Raw genomic sequence first — 23960 nt, forward strand, 5'->3', positions numbered from 1 at the left:
CATTTTGGTGCAATGACGTCACGTGATGATCACAAGGTCACAGACACTGATCACATGGACTGGGTACTTCCTGTTGCTGCCTGTAAAAGGTGCCTTTTTTGACAGTCCTCACCCCTTCTGCTCTTTGCTGCCTGACTGAAGAGACGTGCACAAGGCACTCTCTTAGGACACAGGCCTAATGAAAGTTAAGTCCTACCTGTAAAGAAACACACAGAGAGAGGCTCTCTCTCCAGTTATAGCCACAACTGGCGTTTATCAGGGCCGCCAACACGGGGGGAACACAGAGTCAGTTGTCCCGGGCCCTGGGTCAAGGGGGGGCCCAAAAGGGCCCTCTAACCTTTAAATAATCTGCTGGAATAATCTCGTGAAATCTAAATCCATGGACGACGTCAAAGCATTAAAGTTGGAAATGATAGCATGTCTCAGTTTGTTGCTGTATTTCATCTTTTGCGCATGGGAGGGTGGGGGGGGGCTTTTGAGATCATCTTGTCCCGGGCACGAGCAAGACACATGGTGGGCCTGGAGTTTATAACTAAAAGTAAATATTTTAGCTGTACTGCAAGTAGGCTAAGGAAACGGATCCATCAAGGGATCAATTCGTTTACTAAACTTTACCCTTGCTATCGTTCTGCAACATAGTAACGTTAAAGTTAAACGCGTGTAGTCCATGTACTTTCCTCCAACCAAGCAAAGTAACTTCCAGCTCCAGGACGAAAGAGAACCAGAACGAGGACCAACTTTTCTACTGACAGAGGAAAAGATTCACAGCAGGTGCTGAGGTCAGCTCTCTTGGACAAGCCAGCACTACAGAGTCATCTGCACTTCCCAGTAAGACTGACAAACATCCAGGCAGCAACTAGCTTAGGAAACTTCTGTTTGTTCTTTGTTTTTAAGGAATTGTCATGGATTGTATGTAATATTTGTGTTTAGATTATATCGCGTCTCTTAATTAGCTACAGCCGCCTAGCCCGCATAGCTAACGTATATACCCTATTAGTGAGTGGGTTTATATGATGTTTGAAAAAGTCGATTTATTGTTATTAGTCTGGCTAAAACTGGACTTTTAAAAATCATGTAAACATTGTAGTCCGACTGAAATTGTATGAAGACGAATTTTTCAAAGTCGGACTAACATACCTAGATAACGCGGTTCGGGGTCAATTTACTACGGCATGTATACGCTTCAATCGGACTACAATAGGCCTAGGCGTTCTGCGCATGTTCCGTAATGTACATAGCAGCTTTACGCTCACAGTGGCCAAGCGGAATTGATGACGTTTCAGAAAATATATAACTTTAAAAGATTTAATTCATTCTTCTACTGGGAGTTTTGCCATTTATTGAGGGTGTCACTGAAAATTTTGGTGCCGCTGACTACAATCAAATGTTTTTCACATTTACTGTTTGATTCAGCAAGTAGCCTGCCATTCAAAGTACATTTTTATGGGTTAGTGCTTTCCGATTGTACTTCACATTAACCTTGTATGGCGATCAATAAAGGCTAACAGCACAGTACCACTTAAGTATTGTCACGTCTATCACCACTGTAATGAACTAAAAAACAGTGACAAACGACGTTTTCTGTGAGAAATGCATTGTCGAGCTCATGCGCATACACTGCTGGCGACATTCTAAAGCTCCGTTTTGCCCTCCCTAGTATCATGGCGGAAAAAAAACACATTTCTGGACTGACAAGGAGACCAACTTCATGCTATCGCAACTAAAGGAGTTAAATATCCTAAAATACATGGGTGGAAGAAAACCGCGGAATGACAAACTATTCAAAAAAGTTGCGACAAAATTGGAGGAAGCAGGATTTATAAGAAGCCTTAGGCAGACACACCTCAGTCAATAATTCAATTCTTTCCGAGTCATGTATATTGGGACAACGACAAAAATCCAATTAAATCTCATTTTAGGCCAAATCGAGCTATTAATCTAGCTCGATTTCAACTGTGCATTTAAACGTACTGACTGACATTAGCTTACACTCCGCCGTCCTTTTAACCGAGATCTGAACACGTGATCTCATGCACTACCATACTCATTCAACACATGGTGTTGTATATTTAGAAGTGAAAGGTATGCTGAAATTAGTTAGACGTAGCTAACTTCAGTAGCCTTTATTCACGCCGTTCCCCTGAATTCCAGGCCAGCTTTTAGCAGCACATGCTAAAAGCTGATTCATAAGTTTGCTCCAACAGAGGAGCTTTTGTTCCCTGCCCCACGTGTGCTGGAGAACACAAATGACTAGACACATGCAAAACAGTCTAGTTCCGCTATTATTTCACTTTCTATTTAGCCTTTAATGATTTTAGTTTGATTGTTTGTTGGTTGTTTAATAAATTATATTTTATTAAACCATAGGTTTGATTATTATTCGGATGAATCCTTGAGCCTACCACCTAAAAGAATTTACGCAAGTTATATCATTGGTTATTATTTTAATATTTAGAGGTTCAAGCCTGAAGGGCTGAAACCCTATTGTTTTTGCTTTTGTGCTGGATTATTATTAATCTTCTTCAAAAATGTTTGCGCAAATTCCCGAGAGATGGTAAATGGTAGAGACATGAAATTCTGCCCATTGATTGGAAGTTGTGTGCAAATGCTGCCAAAGAAATATGACCCCAATAGGCCTGATGGGGGCGCTATAAAGGTCAAAACTTTGAAGTTTGCAAAGTTATAACCCCTACGCCGTGAGTCCGATTTACATTAAACCTGCTACCGACATCCATCTCTATCCTCACTCTACAAATCTGCCTCAAGAACCATTAATTAACTGACTGAATTACATTTTTCATATTATCGGTATCGGCATATTTTTATCGGCTAGCCAACAAAAAAAAGTCCCCTTTTGTGATGCGTCAAATCCTGGTTGAGGAATGGAATGCCATCCCACAGCAACGTGTGACCAGGCTGGTGACCAGCATGAGGAGGAGGTGCCAGGCTGTTGTAGCTGCGTATGGTTCTTCCACCTGCTACTAAGGCTAGGCTCCTGACTGTTTGTTCAATGAATAAAGCGTAAAATTACCAATATGACTTGTTTGTTCCTTGTTACTGATGGAGAGTTCAATCATCCAACCCCCCAAACAACTCAAAAACAATAGAGTCAATACCAACAGGAGAATACACTGTTTGAGACATTGGCAGGGAAATTTGGCACATTTCACTTGGGACCCCACCCACATAATCAGCTGCGCTGCTCATCCCACAAATGCATGATCCTTACAAATGGGACATCATTGTAAAGGGAAATTAACAGGATTTCCAATGATATAATATGCAATGCTAATAATACAGTAACAAGAGAGATATGATCGCCCAAACAAAAATTTCCAAACTTTTTTTGAGGAGTTTAGTTCTTGTATGAAATGATGATGATGGTCCTATGCTACCGTTAGTTTGTTGTGCAATTAAACCTTTCCATTTATTCATTGAGAATGAACATATTGTGTCAAGTCAAATTCCTTGTATGTATAAATGGACTTGACTATTACAATTACTCAGATTCTAACTAGTTCTTATTGCACTTTGTAGCTTTCACCTTCTAACGGTCCATGTTGGCTTGAACCCCGGAATTGCCGCTTGCGTCTATATTTTTTTTTTGTTTTTCTTTATTTTGCAAGATCATATTATGATCAGTATTCTTAATTGGGCACTAGGCTATATACATGCCCTCTTTGGAATGTGCGGGTAACTCCGAGGAAGACAAAATGTTAGTTTCCAGTTTTGCTCATGGATTAAAGCCTGAGCGTAAGAACAAGTTTGTTCTCTGCCTTTATCATAAATGAGAGCCCCGACTCCACCTTTTCCAGGAATCAGTCCACTTTGGAAGTCTTTCCTGGATTCCTTTTAGTCTCAGTATTTCACCACAATTGTTGAGTTCCTTCTCTTATTGTTTGCTGTAATGCGCAGGCACATCTTTTCTGTCAACTATACAAAACTCTTCCAACACAGACAGACAAATCTACCTCACTACCTCACTGCAAAATGACTAATACCAGTTAGTAACAGGCAAACACAGACGCACCTGATAGATATGTGTTTCGCTGGTGGCATCCACGGTCTCCTGCAGCTTGGGTGTATACACCTTGATGTCCTTCCCGCTGAAAGCTTTGCAAGACTCGGCCAGGTCCAGGCTGGCTTCAGGGGGCCCGTGCACAATCACCAATTGCCTTGGCTTCATCTGGTTAATGATCTTCTTGATGGAATCTCCGTCCGAGCGACCCTCATAATCGATGTATGCAATTCTGGCACTGGGACATATGTGCCACATGAACATTTGCTTTCTCTTTTTTTTCCCGCCATTTTCTCCCCAATTTTAGTCATACCAATTCCCCGTGTGTATCACAGTCTTGGTCGATGCGCTATCCTCTGTTGGTCTGGGGAGGGTGTAGACTACCACATGCTTCCTCCGATACATGTGGAGTCGCCAGCCGCTTCTTTTCACCTGACAGCAAGGAGTTTCACTGGGAGAGCGTAACACACGCGGAGGTTCACGCTATCTCTCCCAGATCCCCTCCCTGCTGAACACCCCGACCAACCAGTAGGAGTCGCTAATGCCATGATCAGGACTCATACCCTCACCGGCTTCCCACCCGTGAACACTGCCAATTGTGTTCGTACCAATGTCTGACCAAGCCGGAAGTACCGCTGCGGGGGATTGAACCCGGGTCTCTGCGGTGGTAGGCGGGTGCTTATACCCAGACGGCTGCAAACATATGCTTTCTCAATCCATTTTGTGAGCCAAAATTGTAGAAGGCAACCTTCCCATGCGGTGCTAATTTGGCTACCTGAAAAATCTGGAATGGCTCAAAATTATTCACAAAGCAATTTCCATTATTTGATCTAATTTTTCAGATCAGTGAATAAGGGAAAAACTGAACTGCATTAGGAACGCTTTACTGGTTTTGTGAAAACCATTCAGTACCACAGCTAAGGAAAATTAGTGTAACTTCAAAAGTAACAAGACCATATGGGGGAGACACTGAAATAAATTTCTTAGATAAGTAATTTAACTCCGTGGTCCACAGGAAAAATGCATACTTTTTACCCTGTTCTGAGTTATTCAGATAGGTTTCAGAAAGCCTGGTGAATTGACACCTTCCATGGCAAGCAGGAACTAGGCAGCTACTAGGTAGTTTACATGGCTAGTTAATGTCTGGTTATGCACCATCAAGTAGACAAACTTTAACCCCTATGGTCTGCATAAAGACACAAACTCCTTATGAACTCTTCCTGGGACCCTTCATAAAGTGGACAGACTCACCTGATCTCTATGGTCTCTGTTGTGGATATGCATTTGGTGGGGACATCAGAGAGGTCCTGATCCATGGGTTCATCTCCGTTTGCTATTCCTGATTCTAGTTTGCTCTTCTCCTCTTCAGTGGCCTGGAGTTCTGGAACTAAGAATTCCTCTGGCCTGGAATGGCAAATGTGAAGGAACCATTAACTTTAGTACCTCCCTGTGGCTATAGGGATAATGGTTATAGATGTTCATTGAGGTGAATACTAGAGATGAGAGAATGAGGCTGCGTGAATCCCAGTATGGTGGAGTGACCAATATAGGAGTGCTTTCTATAACAGAACCACTTCCTAACTTTATTAGGGTGTCCCACAGATGAGGAATCTCTTCTGCAATATTTTTGACCTGAAACAGTATAAGTAAGGGATGTCCCGAGGTATCTGCCAACGATTTATATTTGTCGATAAATTAACAATTTGCACAATTGGCCATTGGCTGATAGTTTTTAAAACAACCGATGAACAGCTCTGATTATGCCCTGTCAATCAAAGGGAAACAAGTCTATTGCTTATTTGAAATACAATAATTGTTTTCATTTGCCTGTCAGATACAAAATAATTGCACTTTGTTTTCCGTGTTTCTAAACATTATATTCAATGTTTCCCCTATAATTGTTGCCAAAATTGTTGGCATTTTAAGTGCTTTTTTAAAATGCCAAAAATAACATTTGGAAATCAATAATCATTTGCGCTTTGAAACCTCTGCGATACACTGTTCCAAAACATAAATCTGTGGAACTATGTTGTTCCCTGGGACACTTGACGTGATGATACTGGAGACTGGTTTTCTTTATCTTTCTTCTCCAAGGCATTGCAAAGTGAAAGTAAGTTTCTGGTTTTCTTGCAGAACCGCAATGCTACTGTATGTCTCTTGCTCGGGTTGTAAATAGTACAACCTAATAGTGCCACATAGTATTGATATAGCTGAACATTTCCTCCATAATCCAACATAATATTATTGCATCAACTCTATTGAAATAATCAACTAGATAGCTACTGCCCTCTCATAGCTAGCTAGCAAACATTAGCTGCCAGTGATTGATCAGTTTGAACAAGTTTGGACACAAACTACAAGCAAACCAACAAACGCTTACGTTACAGTGTGAAATATCCTCATTCTAAAATACCACTAATCTATTTAAAGACACCCAATTTCAAAAATAACGTACATAACCGAAATATTTTCACCAGTAACACTTACATTTGGATGATGAAATCTTATCTGTGTTCAGTAGATAGAGATAGAGACAGAATTAATCCTGTTGCTCCCCAGTCAGGGTGTAAAATTAACTTTTTTATGCACTAGCCACTGTGTCTGGTAGATTCTCAACTTCTACCAGCCACTCACCTTTTTTTACCAGTCACTTTAGAAAAATCTATATTAAAGCAGCGGCGACTGAGCTGAAAATTGGTTGGGCGCAAAACTTTCCTTTAAACTAATCATTGATCTTAACCTGTTTTCATTAATTTCCCTTTATTATCAAGTGTGCCAACGATCGTACTAATCAAATGGCAAGTAGCCTAACACACAGCTAGGGGGATTAAATCATAAATTCATCTATCCGTTAAAAATCCGTTCTAATCACCAAGTAGTCTACACTTAACAAACAAGATACACCAGTCTGTTATCTACAGTGTTAGCTTACAGAATAACCAGCAAAAACAAAACCTGCACTTCAAGATCTACGCATTGCAGATATTTGCCATGAATACGAGTGCGGAGAAAGTACATCCCTATTTTTATACGGTCTATGATATATCCGCAAATTATGTTGATTAAAATGTGCACAATTTCGTACTGCAAATGAAAATAAATGTAGGCTATAAGGCCTAGGCTATACTCGCTAAAACTGCCTATCTGGGGAGAGCAAGCTATATATGATTTTGAGTAGCCTATTTTGTGGATTAATTGCATTGATATTCTAGGAAAATCAGGGAAGTTTCCGCCACTGCTTAGTGATTAAAACTGATTTTTCTAAATCACATTTATCATTTAATCTCCCTAACACAATGCGAAGAAGCTGTGTCACTTTCCAATTCATTAGTCAGATCGTTTGCATGCTTGTTAATCACTGAAAATTAATTTAAACAGTTTGAGATCAATGATTGGTTTAAAGGAAAGTTTTGCACCCCACCAATACTTTTTGCTAGACGGCTCGAACACCTGATCACGTCACCACTTCTCATTGAAATATTGTCTCGGGGCCGTGACGCGAAATGGGTTGCCAGGTTACTTCCTATGTAAATAACGCGATAACACAGTACAGACAAAGTTTGGGCATCCGCCACTGTGGCGTGTGAGCCTCACAAATTTACCAGCCACTCCGCAAAATCACCCGCATTTGGCCCAATTTTACACCCTGTCCCCAGTTCTAACTTAGCCCAGAAATATCAGCTAGGTCTATCAGCAAACATATACCTTAACGATGTTCAGAATTTCTCAAGAATAATAGTATTTTCCAAGAAATTCGATAAAGTCACTCATAACATTTAGCCAGGTGCAGTGTCTTTTACTGCTACCACAGACTGAATGCGTAATGCAGCTATAATGAGACAAAACCTCCAGTTACGCTGAGCTATGAAACACTATTCCAAAAGTAAAATTAGTCATATTATACACTGTTAGAAAGCTTATTGTGTCACCTATTGGATCGATTAACTGTCAATCAAGCCAGATTGTACTACAAAGGACGACAACACCGAAAACAACATGTGTGGTATTACACACAGCTATTTTGGAAGGTACCCAGGCGTCACAAATGAGAGTATATTTCACAAGACAATATATGACCACTCCGTCTAGAAAGGGACATCTCTATGCCTAAAACCAATGATATGGTAGTATATCTATTCCATATTTAGTCGCAGATATTGACAGTAGAATGACGATGTAATTTCTGAAAAATTCATCTTGTTTATTTTAGTGTTCAGTGAGCAGCGTTTTTCACAGCTGTACTGGCATACCTTCGGCTATTTTTGGCTTTATCTTGCTCAAGGCTCCAGAGTGCGACCATTTTGGTTGCACATGCGACCAAAAATCTGTCAAGTGCGACTAAACATTTTCATTGGTCGCACATGTGTGCCTGACATTAAGCAGGTCTGTATTATGGCCACAGAGGAAAATTCAGAGATTTAGAGAATAAGGTCGTAATATTACGAGAATGAAGTCGTAATTTTACAAGAAAAATGTCATAATATTACGAAAATAAAGTCTTAATTTTACGAGAAAAACATTCATAATATTACGAGGATAAAGTCGTAATTTTAGGCTACGTGTTATTTTAGAGGGGAAATATCAGAAGAGCAGCCTGCCACCTGCATTAAAATGAGGAAGGTGGAGCATCTTGTGAAGTTATACTTTAGTATAGGTTTCACAAATAACAAAATACTTAATCTTTTGGCTTATCATAAGAATCAGGACATTGAAATTATTGTGCAAGAAACTGTCTATTCCGAAGAAAGAACCACACGGACTTGGAGGAAACTGCAGGCTCAGGCTGCCATTAAACTGTCCTCTCACCCGTTTTGTGCTGGTAATATATTTTCCTAAAAAATATGTTTTTTTCTCAAAATTTTAAGATTTTATTCTCGTACCATTATGATTTTTTTCTCGTAAAATTATGACTTTATTCTTGTAATATTACAACTTTTTTCTTGAAATATTATGACTTTATTCTTATTAAATTGCGACTTTATTCTCATAATATTATGACTTTTTTTCTCAATTACGACTTCATTCTTGTAATATTACGACCTTATTCTCGAAATCTCCGAATTTATTTCCCCTCAATGTGGCCCTAATACTTTGTAGTGTTTTTTGTTTTTTTTCCCACCCGCATTCTGCAAAGACCCACCCCTACTCTGCCTCTGATTAGCTCTGACCCTGATATTCTTCTTTGCTGAATGAGGGTGGGGAAAAAAAATAAGGCATGCATGTGTGAAATTGTGCCCTGTACTCCTCCGGGAGCAGCGCGCACTTTTGTTTGAGTTATTTGTCAAGCACTTTAAATATCAGTACTTTTTAATTTTATTTTTTAAAACACTGAGGTTATTGTGATTTCTTGTTTGTGCTGTGATTTAAATAAAGAAAAAACAGTTATCTGCACCTTTATTCCCATTTACTATCATTTACATAATGTGTTAAGAAATTACCAATGTGTATTGGAACTGACAAAAAAGGTAACGCTTAAAATGTATTATTGTGGCGCCAAAAGGCACAGTGAAAAATTTTGGGAGCACCTAAATGAAAAAGTTAGGCGCACCAATGCAACCAATGTAAAAATTTAGTCTGGAGCCCTGTTGCTACAACGGAACATGAATTTTCAGTGGTAAAAAAATGTTTTCATGTATAGCATGCCCAGATCGACACTTATCCAGTGTGTCATGCGTCAAGGGGTGTAGTTACAGATGAGACTGCAGGGAGCGGGTGCTTGATAAATGCACGACCAGCACGACAATGGTGACACGCTGCGAAACTCCGTATTCGGCACAGTTGTCTTGAATCGTCTACTAATAAAGCTAGAACACCGAGTTTGTGTTTTCAACTCATAATTTGGTTGCAGGAGCACAGAATGTCTGAATTGAGCAATCTAGGCACGCCGGTGTGACGACTACTAGGGGCTTTGCACTGAGAGGTTAAAGCTGAGTAATTAAAATCATTTTTTTAGAATGGCAAGTTCAACAGTTGAACAATTAAAATGAAAATTAAAGCCGCAAGCGGCGTTGGGAGGGGTCCAAGCATTGGCACCATCGCGCCCCCTATGAAGCAATTTTAAAATGGCTTTGTCCTCATGATCATACGCCTTCACCCAACAAATCTACTGAATATCATGATGATCGTATGAAATATTGATGACTTATGGCCACTTTTGTGCAAAGAGACGCTGTCGGATGACTTAGTTGCGTCGCCATGGATGTGTCCTGGCCGCTTCCCATAAAGGCCTTTACTATGTTGTAATACTTAGATGGCATGTCGTAACACTTAGATGGCCCGGCGTGTATGCACAGCTGCAGTGTTTCTGCACCGCAACTAAAAGGCATCACACTAGTGTTGTCAGGATACCAAAATTTTGACCTTGATACTGATACCGGGTTTAGTATCACGATACTCAATATTGAAATGATACTTGAAACGTAAACAATGCTAATTCGATACTCAGTACCTAACGATAATGAAATTACCTGAATAGATCAGAAACATAATGTCCACAAGGGTTGACCTCATTTTCGAATTCATGGTTTATTAACAACCTGGTTCATTAACAACCGTTAAGTTGAAGCCTGTTCAACATATTAATAAGCATAGGCCTATAGTGTTGCAACACTAAACAACAGACAAATACATTAAATATATTTCTAAAATTTTATAATTGTAAACGAAATAATCTTTAAGCAGGTATTTCACTTTTAAATAGATCTAAGAACAACATATTTTAATAACAATACAGCATCTTCCTATAATAAAATATTTACAGATTAGAACACCTATTGCTACTGAAGTGAACTGAGTCAAAGCTTGCGCTGTATCAGGGAAGAGAATGCACAAGCGCAGGTCACCTCACTTGGCAACCTTAGTTGCTACTGCCATCTAGCGAAGATTCTGACAAACTACACTTTTCATCCTCTAAATCAGTAATGCGGGAGACATATTTCCCTGGCTTTTACATTTGACGCAGAACTACCGAACGTCGGAAAATTCAAAAAGGAAACCGTTTTTTTTTTTTTTTTTTTTTTTTTAAGTACCGAGAAAGTGCTGAAGTTTTGGTATACCGTGCAAAACTATGTCAGACACATATTCCAATCCATTGCTCAGCTTAGCAGAGAATGTACATTTCAGAGCGCCACAGAGACAGATAGAATAATGACACTAAATGCACATTTCAAATAATAAAGACGACATTGAGAAAAAACTAAAAAAAGGACTTAATATCAACTCGCGACCCGCGTGCTGACCGCAGAGCAGCCTACCGGTTTATTTATGTAGACATTGGCAGATCAGAAAATTTTCGGTTAAGCTGACCTATAAAACGCTATTCCAAAAGCCAAATCAGACATGTTATACATCGTTAGAAAGCTTATACTCTCACCTACTGAATAAATGAATTGTCAATCAAGCCAAATTGGACTAAGAAGAACGACAACGCCGTAAGCAACAGGTGTGGTATTACGCACAGCTATTTTTGAAAATATCCGACATTTCACAAACGGATTATCCAAGACAATATATAACCACTCATTCGCAAAAGGGACATCTCTACGCGTAAAACCGATGGTAAGATTGTATATTTATTAAATGTTTAGTCCCAGATATTGACTGTAGAATGACATGGTATAATTTTTGTTTTTAATTGTCTCGTTTATTTCGTTATTCAGTGAGCAGCCTTTTCACTGCTGTATTGGCATATTTTAGGGCTAATGTCGGGTTTATCTTGTTGCTACGGAATATTGCATTACATTACATTACATTACATTACAGGCATTTGGCAGACGCTCTTATCCAGAGCGACGTACAACAAAATGTATAACCATAACCAGGAATTAGTGTGCCGAAAACCCTAGAGAGAAATACCGTTCCAAGTGCAGGAAACATCCGCATAGTTCAACTTGGACCCAGTTGGTTAAACTGATTAACGCTTACACAAACAAGAACAGCAACAACGCAGTTTATGAGAACATTCAAGCAATAGTTAAGACGAGTTAAGACTAAGTCACCTACGGAACAACTACCTAGTTACAACCCTAAGCTTACAGTCAATTTAGAAATTAAATTGAGAATAAAATTTCTCAGCACAATGACGGATTTAAAGACTAAACGAACTCACCCGATGTTGTCTTCAAATGGACCGTATTATTTTAGACATTGGCAGACTACAGCGTAAAATGCGTCTTTTGTTTATATTCAATATTAGTAATTGCAGCGAGAAACTGCAGCTGTAGGTCGTTATGTTATGGTAGCAACGGAACGAAGCGGGCCATATATGTATTAGGCTACCGTCATTGTTTCATTATACCAGCGTGTTTTCGCGCGTGTGCACAGAAACTCAGAACCTATCAATACAATGGTTTAGCTATTTCTCACCATAATGACAGATTTAAAGACTGAACGAACTCATCCGATATTGTCTTCAAATGGATCCATGCCAAAGAAAAGTAATGATTCATCCTCTCAAAGCTTTACCGTAGCGTATTATTTATTTAGACATTGGCAAAGTACAGCATAAATTGCGTCTTTTGTGAATATTCAATGTTTGAAATTGCAGCGAGAACTGCAGCTGTAGACATAAGATAGTCTGTTATGTTATGGTAGCAACGGAACGAAGCGGACTATATATGTATTACCGTCATTGTTTTATTATACCAGAGTGTTTTCGCGCGTGTGCACAGAAACTCAGAACCTATCAATAAAATGGTTTAACTATTTTTCAGCATAATGACAGATTCAAAGACTAAACGAACTCACCCGATACTGTCTTCAAATGGATCCATGCCAAAGAAAAGTAATTATTCATCCTCTCAGAAAGCTTTTACTGAAAAACTTTTGGTCGCCTATCCTAGCATGCACGCTAGGTGGCAGTGTCAGACCGTGCTTTCACTGATAAAAACTAGCGTCGCCATGGTTGTCGCTTGCCGTAAAGAAGTTTACTCGATGTCGTAATCGTTTGGATTTGGAGCTCCAGCTTTTCCGCACCCCACCTAATGAAAAAGTTCAAATGGTGTGCAAACCATATGGCGGACATAGGTGCTCCCAATAGGAAAGTTGTAGAGCACATTCAGATGCATCAGTCGATGAAGTTTTGTGTTGATCTGACTTACGGTGTGGGAGTTATGACCTTTTAAAGTATGATCCTTTGTTATAGCGCCACCATCTGGCCGACATAGGTGATTTTTAGTGCCTGAGTAGTGGGGGGCCACAGGAACGCACCTACCAAATTTGGTTGGTCTACAACTTATGGTTGCTGAGCCTCAGACATTTTAGCGTAGAAAACTGCCACGCCCCAACTAAAAAGTCTAAATGGCGGGCAAACAATATGGCGGACACAGGTGGTCCCAATGGCAAAGGTATAGAGCACGTTCACATGCATATGTTGATGAAGTTTTGTGTTGATCGGACTTATGGTGTGGGAGTTATGGCCTTTTACGCAAAACCCTTTGTTATAGCGCCACCATCTGGCCGACGTACGTCATTTTTAGTGCCTGAGTAGTGGGGGCACATAGAAACCCACCTGCCAAATTTGGTCACTCCAGGACTTATGGTTGCTGAGCCTCAGACACTTTTACCGGAGAAAAATAATAAGAATAATAATAATTAAAGCCGCAAGCGGCGTTGGAAGGGGTCCAAGCAGTGGCAGCATCGCACCCCCTACGGAGCGATTTTAAAATGGCTTTGTCCTCATGATCATACGCCTTCACCCAACATATCTACTGAATATCACGATGATCGTATGATATATTGATGACTTATGGCCATTTTTGAGCTAAGAGACTCTGTCGGATGACTTAGTTACGTCACCATGGATGTGTCCTGGCCGCTTCCCGTCAAGGCCTTTAATATGTCGTAACACTTAGATGGCATGTCATAACACTTAGATGGTCCGGCGTGCATGCACAGCTGCAGTGCTTCTGCGCCGCAACTAAAAAAGGCGTCACACTAGTGTTGTCACGATACCGAAATTTTGACTTTGATACTGATACCAGGTTTAGTATTACGATACTCAATACTGAAATGAGACTTGAAACTTAAACGGTGCTAATTCGATACTCGGTACCTAACGATACTGAAATTACCTTAATAGATCAGAAACGTAATGTCCACAAGGGTTGACCTCATTTTCGAATTCATGGTTTATGAACAACCTGGTTCATTAACAACCTGTAAGTTGAAGTCTCTTCAACATATTAATATGCATAGGCCTATAGTGTTACACTGAACAATAGAAAAATATGTTAAATATATTTCAAAAATTAAACAGTTGTAAAGTAAATACTCTTTTAAACAGGTCTTTCACCTTTAAATAGATTTAAAAACAGCATATTGTAATAACAATAAAGCATCTATCTATAATAAAATATTTCCAAATTGGAACACCTATTGCTACTGAAGTGAACTGAGTCAAAGCTTGCGCTGTATCAGGGAAGAGAATGCACAAGCGCAGGTCACCTCACTTGGCAACCTTAGTTGCTACTGCCATCTAGCGAAGATTCTGACAAATCATAACTTTTCATCCTCTCAATCGGTAATGCGGGAGACACATGTCCCTGGCTTTTACATTTGACGCAAAACTACCGAACGTCGGAAATTTCTAATACCGAACCGTTTCTTTTTTTTTTTTTTTTAAGTACCGAAAAAGTGCTGAAGTGTCGGTGTACTGTGCAACACTACGTCAGACACATATACCAATCCATTGCTCAACTTTGCAGAGAATGCACATTTCAGAGCGCCTCAGAGACAGATAAGATAATAATACATATTTCATATAGCCTAATAAATACGACATTAAAAAAAACGAAACGAAAAATCAACTGGACATTCCTGCTAGCATATGCGTGCTGCGCGAAGAATACCTTATTATTTATTTAGACATTGGCAGACTACAGCATTTGCGTCTTTTGTTTATATTCAATAGTAATTGCAGCGACAAACTGCAGCTGTAGACACAAGAACGTTTGTTATATTATGGTAACAACGGAATGAGGCGGACTATATATATAGGCTATATTTACCGTCATTGTTTTATTATACCAGCGTGTTTTCGCGCGTTTGCAGAGAAACTCAATTACTATCAATAAAAATGGTTTAGCTAATTCCCAGCGTAGCCTAATGACGGATGGAGATGGGACTAAAATAATTTTCAACCGTCCACCACATTTTTAGCAACGTTCCAACACTCTCGTCATCACTGTTCCATGGGTCACAAAAACTATTACACTAACGCTTACATTGCAGTGTGAAAAATCCACATTATATAATACCACTAACCTATTTAAAGACACCCAATTTCAAAAAGAACGTATATAACGAAAAGAACGTATATAACCAAAATATTTTGAGCAGTAATACTTACATAGCAACATGACATTTTATCTGTGTTTAGTAGCCTAGTATAGAGACAGAAAATCAATGACAAAGTCCTACCCGCTTCTGTTTTCGTCAGAAAACGATGTCAGATAGGTCTATCAGCAAAGAAATGGCTTAGCTAAGCCCTGAAGTCCTCAGTAATAATAGTACTCTACAAGAAATTACGAAAATCGTTGACAACGTTTAGTTAGGTGAATCGTATTTTATGCTACGCCACAATGCGCAAGTGAATGCGATAAGAACATATTCCGTTGCGCTGAACTATAAAACGCTATTCCGAATACAAAATCATACATGTTATACATCGTTAGAAAGCTTATACTCTCACCTACTGAATAAATGAACTGTCAATGAAGCCAAATCGTACGAAAAACGGCGACAACGCCGTAAGCAACAGGAATCACAAACGGATTGTCCAAGACAATATATGACCACTCAGTCGCAAAAGGGACATCTCTACGCGTAAAACCAATGGTAAGATTGTATATTTATTCAATGTGTAGTCCCAGATATTGACTGTAGAATGACGTGGTAATTTTTAAAAAAAAGTTAGTCTCGCTTATTTCGTCATTCAGTTAGCAGCGTTTTCACTGCTGTATTGGCATATTTTAGGGCTAATGTCGGGTTCATCTAGTTGCTACGGAATATTGCATTACATTACAGGCATTTGGCAGACGCTCTTATCCAGAGCGATGTACAACAAAATGTATAACCATAATCAGGAACAAGTGTGTCGAAAACCCTAGAGGGCAGTAGCCTACCGTTCCAAGTGCAGGGAACAACCGCATAGTCCGACTTGGTTAAACTGATTAACACTAACACAAACAAGTACAGCAACAACGCAGTCTATGCGAAAGTACAAGCAATAGTTAAGACGAGTGCATTAACTAAGTCACCCACGAAACAGCTAACTAGTTACAACCCTAACCTTACTGTTAATTTAGAGATTAAATTGAGAATACGATTTCTCTCAGCATAATGACGGATTTAAAGAGTAAACGAACTCACCTGTTATTGTCTACAAATGGATCCATGTCAAAGAAAAGTAATGATTCATCCTCTCAAAGCTTTACCGTAGCGTATTATTTATTTAGACACTGACAGAGTACAGCATAAATTGCGTATTTTGTGAATATTCAATGTTAGAAATTGCAGCGAGAAACTGCAGCTGTAGACACAAGATAGTCTGTTATGTTATGGTAGCAACGGAACGAGGCGGACTATATATGTATTACCGCCACATGCACTCTAGGTGATACTGTCAGACCGTCCTTTCACTGATAAAAACTAGACCTACGGTGTTGGATTACTTGCGTCGCCATGGTTGTCGCTTGCCGTAAAGAAGTTTACTCGATGTCGTAACCGTTTAGATTTGGAGCCACAGCTCTTCCGCACCCCACCTAATAGAAACGGCCAAATGGCGGGCAAACCATATGGCGGACATAGGTGGTCCCAAAATAAAAGTTGTAGAGCACATTCAGATACATCGGTCGATGAAGTTTTGTGTTGATCGGACTTACGGTGTGGCAGTTATGGCCTTTAAAAGTACGACCCTTTGTTATAGCGCCACCATCTGGCTGACATGGGTGATTTTTAGTGCTTGAGTAGTGGGGGGCCATAGGAACCCACCTGCCAAATTTGGTTGCTCTAGGACTTATGGTTGCTGAGCCTCAGACATTTTAGCGGAGAAAGCTGCCACGCCCCAACGATAAAGTTAAAATGGCGGGAAAACAATATGGCGGACATAGGTGGGGCCAATGGCAAAGTTGTAGAGCACGTTCAGATGCATAGATCTATAAAGTTTTGTGTTGATCTAACTTATGGTGTGGGAGTTATGGCCTTTTATGCAAAACCCTTTGTTATAGCGCCACCATCTGGCCCACGTACGTGGTTTTTAGTGCCTGAGTAGTGGGGGCCCATAGGAACCCACCTGCCAAATTTGGTTGCTCCAGGACTTATGGTCGCTGAGCCTCAGACACTTTTAGCGGAGAAAAATAAGAATAATAATAATAATAATCCTAACAAATACAATAGGGTTCCACCAGCTTCGCTGCTTGGACCCCTAATAATAATTAAAGCCGCAAGCGGTGTTGGGAGGGGTCCAAGCATTGGCACCATCGTGCCCCCTATGGAGCGATTTTAAAATGGCTGTGTCCTCATGGTCATATGCCTTCACCCAACATATGTACGGAATATTGTGATGATCGTATAAAAAATAGATGACTTATGGCCAATTTTGTACTGAGACGCTGGCTGATGACTTAGTTGCGTCGCCATGGATGAGTCCTGACAGCTTCCGTCAAGGCCTTGACTATGTCGTAACATTTAGATGGCATGTCGTAACACTTAGATGGCCGAGCGTGTATGTACAGCTGCAGCGCTTCCCTGCCGCAACTAAAAAAAGCGCCACACTAGTGTTGTCACGATACCAAAATTTTGACTTTGATACCGATACCAGGTTTAGTATCACGATACTCGATACTGATAAAATACTCGGTACCTAACGATACTGAAATTACCTTAATAGATCAGAAACGTAATGTCCACAAGGGTTGACCTCATTTTCGAATTCATGGTTTATGAACAACCTGGTTCATTAACAACCTTTAAGTTGAAGCCTCTGCAACATATGAATATGCATAGGCCTATAGTGTTACAACACTGAACAATGGAGAAATATGTTAAATATATTTCTGAAATTGAACAGTTGTAAACTAAAGAATCTTTAAAACAGGTCTTTCACCTTTAAATAGATTTAAAAACAGCATATTGTAATAACAATACAGCATCTATCTATAATAAAATATTTCCAAATTGGAACACCTATTGCTACTGAAGTGAACTGAGTCAAAGCTTGCGCTGTATCAGGGAAGAGAATGCACAAGCGCAGGTCACCTCACTTGGCAACCTTAGTTGCTACTGCCATCTAGCGAAGATTCTGACAAACTACACTTTTCATCCTCTAAATCAGTAATGCGGGAGACACATTTCCCTGGCTTTTACATTTGACGCAGAAATACCGAACGTCGGAAAATTCAAATACGAAACCGTTTTTTTGTTTTTTTTTTAAGTACCGAGAAAGTGCTGAAGTTTTGGTATACCGTGCAACACTACCTCAGACACATATTCCAATCCATTGCTCAGCTTAGCAGAGAATGCACATTTCAGAGCGCCACAGAGACAGATAGAATAATAACCATGAATGCACATTGCAAATAATAAATACGACATTGAGAAAAACGGAAGAAAGACTGAATATCAACTCGCGAATTGCGTGCTGCTCGCAAAGAAGCCTACCGTTAATTTATTTATTTAGACATTGGCAGATGAGAAGAGTTTTAGTAAAGCTGACCTATAAAACGCTATTCCAAAAGCAAAATCAGACATGTTATACATCGTTAGAAAGCTTATAATCTCACCTACTGAATAAATGAACTGTCAATCAAGCCAAATTGGACTAAGAAGAACGACAACGCCGTACGCAACAGGTGTGGTATTACGCACAGCTATTTTTGAAAAATCCGACATTTCACAAACGGATTATCCAAGACAATATATGGCCACTCATTCGCAAAAGGGACATCTCTACGCGTAAAACCAATGGTAAGATTGTATATATATTCAATGTGTAGTCCCAGATATTGACTGTAGAATGACGTGGTAATTTTTTTTTAAAAGTTAGTCTCGCTTATTGCGTCATTCAGTTAGCAGCGTTTTCACTGCTGTATTGGCATATTTTAGGGCTAATGTCGGGTTCATCTTGTTGCTACGGAATATTGCATTACATTACAGGCATTTGGCAGACGCTCTTATCCAGAGCGATGTACAACAAAATGTATAACCATAACCAGGAACAAGTGTGTCGAAAACCCTAGAGGGCAGTAGCCTACCGTTCTAAGTGCAGGGAACAACCGCATTGTTCAACTTAAACCCTGTAGGTTACACTGATTAACACTAACACAGACAAGAACAGCAACAACGCAGTCCATGCACAAATACAAGCAATAGTTAAGACGAGTTAAGTCACCTACTAAACAACTACATAGTTACAACCTAATCTTACAGTCAATTTAGAGATTAAATTGAGAATACGATTTCTCTCAGCATAATGACGCATTTAAAGACTAAACGAACTCACCCGATATTGTCTTCAAACGGACCGTATTATTTATCTAGACATTGGCAGACTACAGCATAAATTGCGTCTTTTGTTTATATTCAATATTAGTAATTGCAGCGAGAAACTGCAGCTCTAGGTCGTTATGTTATGGTAGCAACGGAACGAAGCGGACTATATATGTATTAGGCTACCGGTATTATTTCATTATACCAGCGTGTTTTCGCGCGTTTGCACAGAAACTCAGAACCCATAAATAAAATGGTTTAGCTGTTTCTCAGCATAATGACGGATTTAAAGAGTAAACGAACTCACCCGTTATTGTCTTCAAATGGATCCATGTCAAAGAAAAGTAATGATTCATCCTCTCAAAGCTTTACCGTAACGTATTATTTATTTAGACATTGGCAGAGTACAGCATAAATTGCGTCTTTTGTGAATATTCAATGTTTGAAATTGCAGCGAGAAACTGCAGCTGTAGACACAAGATAGCCTGTTATGTTATGGTAGCAACGAAGCGGACTATGTATGTATTACCGTCATTGTTTTATTATACCAGCGTGTTTTCGCGCGTTTGCACAGAAACTCAAAAACTACCAATAAAATGGTTTAGCTTTTTTTCACCATAATGACAGATTTAAAGACTTAACAAACTCACCCGATACTGTCTTCAAATGGATCCATGCCAAAGAAAAGTCATTATTCATCCTCTCAGACAGCTTTTACTAAGAAACTTGGGTAGCCTATCCTAGCATGCCCGCTAGATGGCAGTGTCAGACCGTCCTTTCACTGATAAAAACTAGACCCTACGCTGTCGGATTACTTGCGTCGCCATGGTTGTCGCTTGCCGTAAAGAAGTTTACTTGATGTCGTAACCGTTTGGATTTGGAGCTCCAGCTTCTCCGCACCCCACCTAATGAAAAGTCCAAATCGTGTGCAAACCATATGGCGGACATAGGTGCTCCCAATAGGAAAGTTGTAGAGCACATTCAGATGCATCAGTCGATGAAGTGTTGTGTTGATCTGACTTACGGTGTGGGAGTTATGACCTTTTAAAGTATGATCCTTTGTTATAGCGCCACCATCGGGCCGACATAGGTGTTTTTAGTGCCTGGGTAGTGGGGTGCCATAGGAACCCACCTACCAAATTTGGTTGGTCTACAACTTATGGTTGCTGAGCCTCAGACATTTTAGCGGAGAAAACTGCCACGCCCCAACTAAGAAGTCTAAATGGCGGGCAAACAATATTGCGGACATAGGTGGTGCTAATGGCAAAGTTGTAGAGCACGTTCAGATGCATAGGTCGATGAAGTTTTGTGTTCATCTAACCTATGGTGTAGGAGTTATGGTCTTTTACGCGAAACCCTTTGTTATAGCGCCACCATCTGGCCGACGTACGTGATTTTTAGTGCCTGAGTAGTGGGGGCCCATAGGAACCCACCTGCCAAATTTGGTTGCTCCAGGACTTATGGTTGCTGAGCCTCAGACGCTTTTAGCGGAAAAAAATAATAATAAGAATAATAATAATCCTAACAGATACAATAGGGTTCCACCAGCTTCGCTGCTTGGACCCCTAATAATCCTAACAGATACAATAGGGTTCCACCAGCTTCGCTGCTTGGACCCCTAATAAAAAACTTTAAAGTAAAATCACCAAACTATCGGCATCAGCTGATGTTCCCCCCCAAATAACTGGAAATTAGTATTGGCCAGAAATTTACAGTGCATCCCTATTGGTAACACATAATAGCTTCACCCATCCTGGGGTTCATGAAACCTCACTCTCAATATACACAGAGGGTATATTTCCCAGTATATGAAACTCTCTGATCATTTGAAGTAACCAACCCCTTACAGGTTTGGTAATGTCATGCTTTAAATGAATGGCAAGAACCAATCATAAGACTTTACTCTATACCAAAACACTACAACAGTACAATCACCACCTTTGATGGACAGTATGAAGACATACCGGATAATCTCCCCATACTCATCCCACTTGATCCTCTCTTCATGGGTTGGGAACATGGGGTAGGACTTCTTGGCCTGTTTGAAGAAGCTGCCCTTGCGGCCCCCCTCACCCTTCATCATCAGGTCATGGTGCTTGGTCTTTGTCACCGCTGGCTGCTCTAGGTCATCCTCCAGGTCGCTCTCGTCACTGGAGTCCACATCCACCCTGTGAGGACACACAGCAGAATGTGTTTGCACTCTCCCTTCCATATTGCACAGGCTGTGCTCAGACATGTTCATTGGCTCTAATCTGGGTTATGAAGACTCCCGCAGGAACTGGAATCTCATGCTGAAATCTTAGCAGACATCAGCAAATTGGTACAAAAACTATTTAGTCTTACTTTACATTGGTGGCACCAATACATGTGTACAAGTTGAAGAACTCTGTACCAACAGAGGTAGGTACGTTGTATCTGCACCATGCAGTCAACATTTCAGTGTTTGAAGTTCATATCATGATTACCAGGGGGAATCACAAGCATAAGTGGTAGCCAGCTAGCACTTATGGTTGTGATTGGTTGGACTTAATTTTGACTGCGGCAAAAAACACTTACAATGCAACAAATGTGTACTTTCACAATAGATAAAATATGTAATTAGTGATTGTGCTGTAACTATAGAACTGCATCACAGGTGCTATTGTTGTATGTATAGAGACTATAAAATTTCCTTCTAAATATATTTGTTTATTTACATCCTTCATAAATTATATAGATTTATACTTTCAGATAAAATGAACCTTCTCAGGCTTATAAATCCTTGGAAATATTAGTCAAAATGTATTATGAATTTTTATCATACTAAATAGCCAAACATCAAACAGATACATTTTACGGAGCAGATATTTAAAACAACAGTGTAAAACACACATTGAAATACAGCATGTAGTGAGTGCTTGAGGGGTCAAACTTTATGTAATTTATTGAGTTTGGTCATTCTGGCACAAGCTCACTCTTTAGCTTGTTCAAGCTTTTTAGCAGCCTCTTTTTTCAGCTTTTCCTTTTCAAGGTATTCTTCAAGTTCACGACCTTCAAGCTTCATCCGTTTCCTAATCTGGTTAAGGAAGAACAAAACAACAAATGAAACATTGTGAGTGCTCCTGAATTAATGTTTACATTTAATTTAGTTAATTACTAAATTTAAGTCACATCACTACACAATCGCATTACAATAACTAGAATGTAAAGTATATGAATTACTTTAACCAACTTTAACATGGTTGCTTCAGCAGTTGTTTAGCTATTACCAGATGAGGTACTCATTTTTTCATGCAACTAATGTATGCAATGTTTAAATGATTTTTTATTGTTTTGCGGAGGAATGAAAATGAGAAGAGTAAGAATAAAAATATTATGTATGCAAGAGAACAGGCAGCACTCACAGCTACCTAATTTTGTAAAGATTATGAAATATTATTTTGCAAAACTATTTTATTTAAATAAAGGACACTACTGTATCAATTTCAACATTTTTATTTCTAATTTATATTGGTTTTCTCACATAAGAGAAAATGTGCCCAACCTCATAACAGGCACAATGAGAAAAGTGCTAAAATATGCAAATAAGCAAAACACAAAATGAAGTAGTTAAAAAAAAAAATACAAAGTGCAATATTTGAAAAACGTCATTTCTTCAGTCAGAACGAATTCCACTCATATGCCATTTCAGTGAAAAACTGAATGTGTCAGAGGTGTTATCTCCATTTCTATGATTACAATGCCCATGATCATCGAACCCCACTATGAAGTCAACAATCAAAGTAAATCAGTTTCATCAAACAATTGCAGTGAATTAATTTTGTGTAGTTTTATGTGCAAAATTAGATTTGAAAGTGCTTGACCCAGCAATTTATATCAAAGCATCATTCATTAAGTTGCAAAATAACATGCCAGAGCAGAGAGCAACCCATTCACACCTGAGTATCAGCAACTGTAACCTATTGTCTGGCAGGGGGGTTTTGAGAAGAAAGTGGCACAAAATGCCTTTATTTCTTTAATGAGTCGATGAAAAAATGCAGTGGGCAGACAATATTCAGTGCTAAAGCGGTGTGATAACTTGGGATGGCTAATACAGCACCTTTTTTGCATTTTTGCAAAGATTTCTTTGTATTAGTGTTTTTCCAATGTTACAGCTTTGTTCAATCCCCTCAAAATGTTTCTAGTGTTGAATACATCCTGGAGTATGATTGTGATAGGTTTGAACAATTAAGTTCCTTCCTGTGTCTTAACCTCATCTGAACACACATTCACACACTCACATTCTGTAACTGCTTCCTATTGTTAGAGGCAAATGGCTGCAATCAATCACTGTTTGTAAGGATATACAATAGCCACAGATCAAAGGGGTGTCACCGGCAGCAGGCCATTTGGGTGTCCCCGGGAAGTCTGTTGGAATGTGTATTCCTTCCTGGGAATGTTTACGCATGGCAATAACCACACCTCTCAAAAGTATACT

At 39.6% G+C, this 23960-nt stretch overlaps 1 protein-coding gene across 2 annotated transcripts in view; it reads right to left on the minus strand.

Annotated features, from left to right (window-relative positions):
* cpsf2 (cleavage and polyadenylation specific factor 2) overlaps positions 1–23960 on the minus strand; it is an 80678-nt gene that overhangs the window by 11414 nt on the left and 45304 nt on the right. For both annotated transcript variants that reach the window (XM_064341058.1, XM_064341057.1), the window contains exons 9-12: positions 22459–22559; positions 21469–21672; positions 5270–5422; positions 4031–4256 (exon numbers count right to left, since the gene is read on the minus strand). In XM_064341058.1, the coding sequence (XP_064197128.1) occupies positions 4031–4256; positions 5270–5422; positions 21469–21672; positions 22459–22559 (684 nt within the window). The remainder of the gene's footprint in view (positions 1–4030; positions 4257–5269; positions 5423–21468; positions 21673–22458; positions 22560–23960) is intronic.

Source organism: Anguilla rostrata, chromosome 6, assembly GCF_018555375.3.
Source record: "Anguilla rostrata isolate EN2019 chromosome 6, ASM1855537v3, whole genome shotgun sequence".
NCBI classification, from domain to species: Eukaryota; Metazoa; Chordata; class Actinopteri; order Anguilliformes; family Anguillidae; genus Anguilla; species Anguilla rostrata.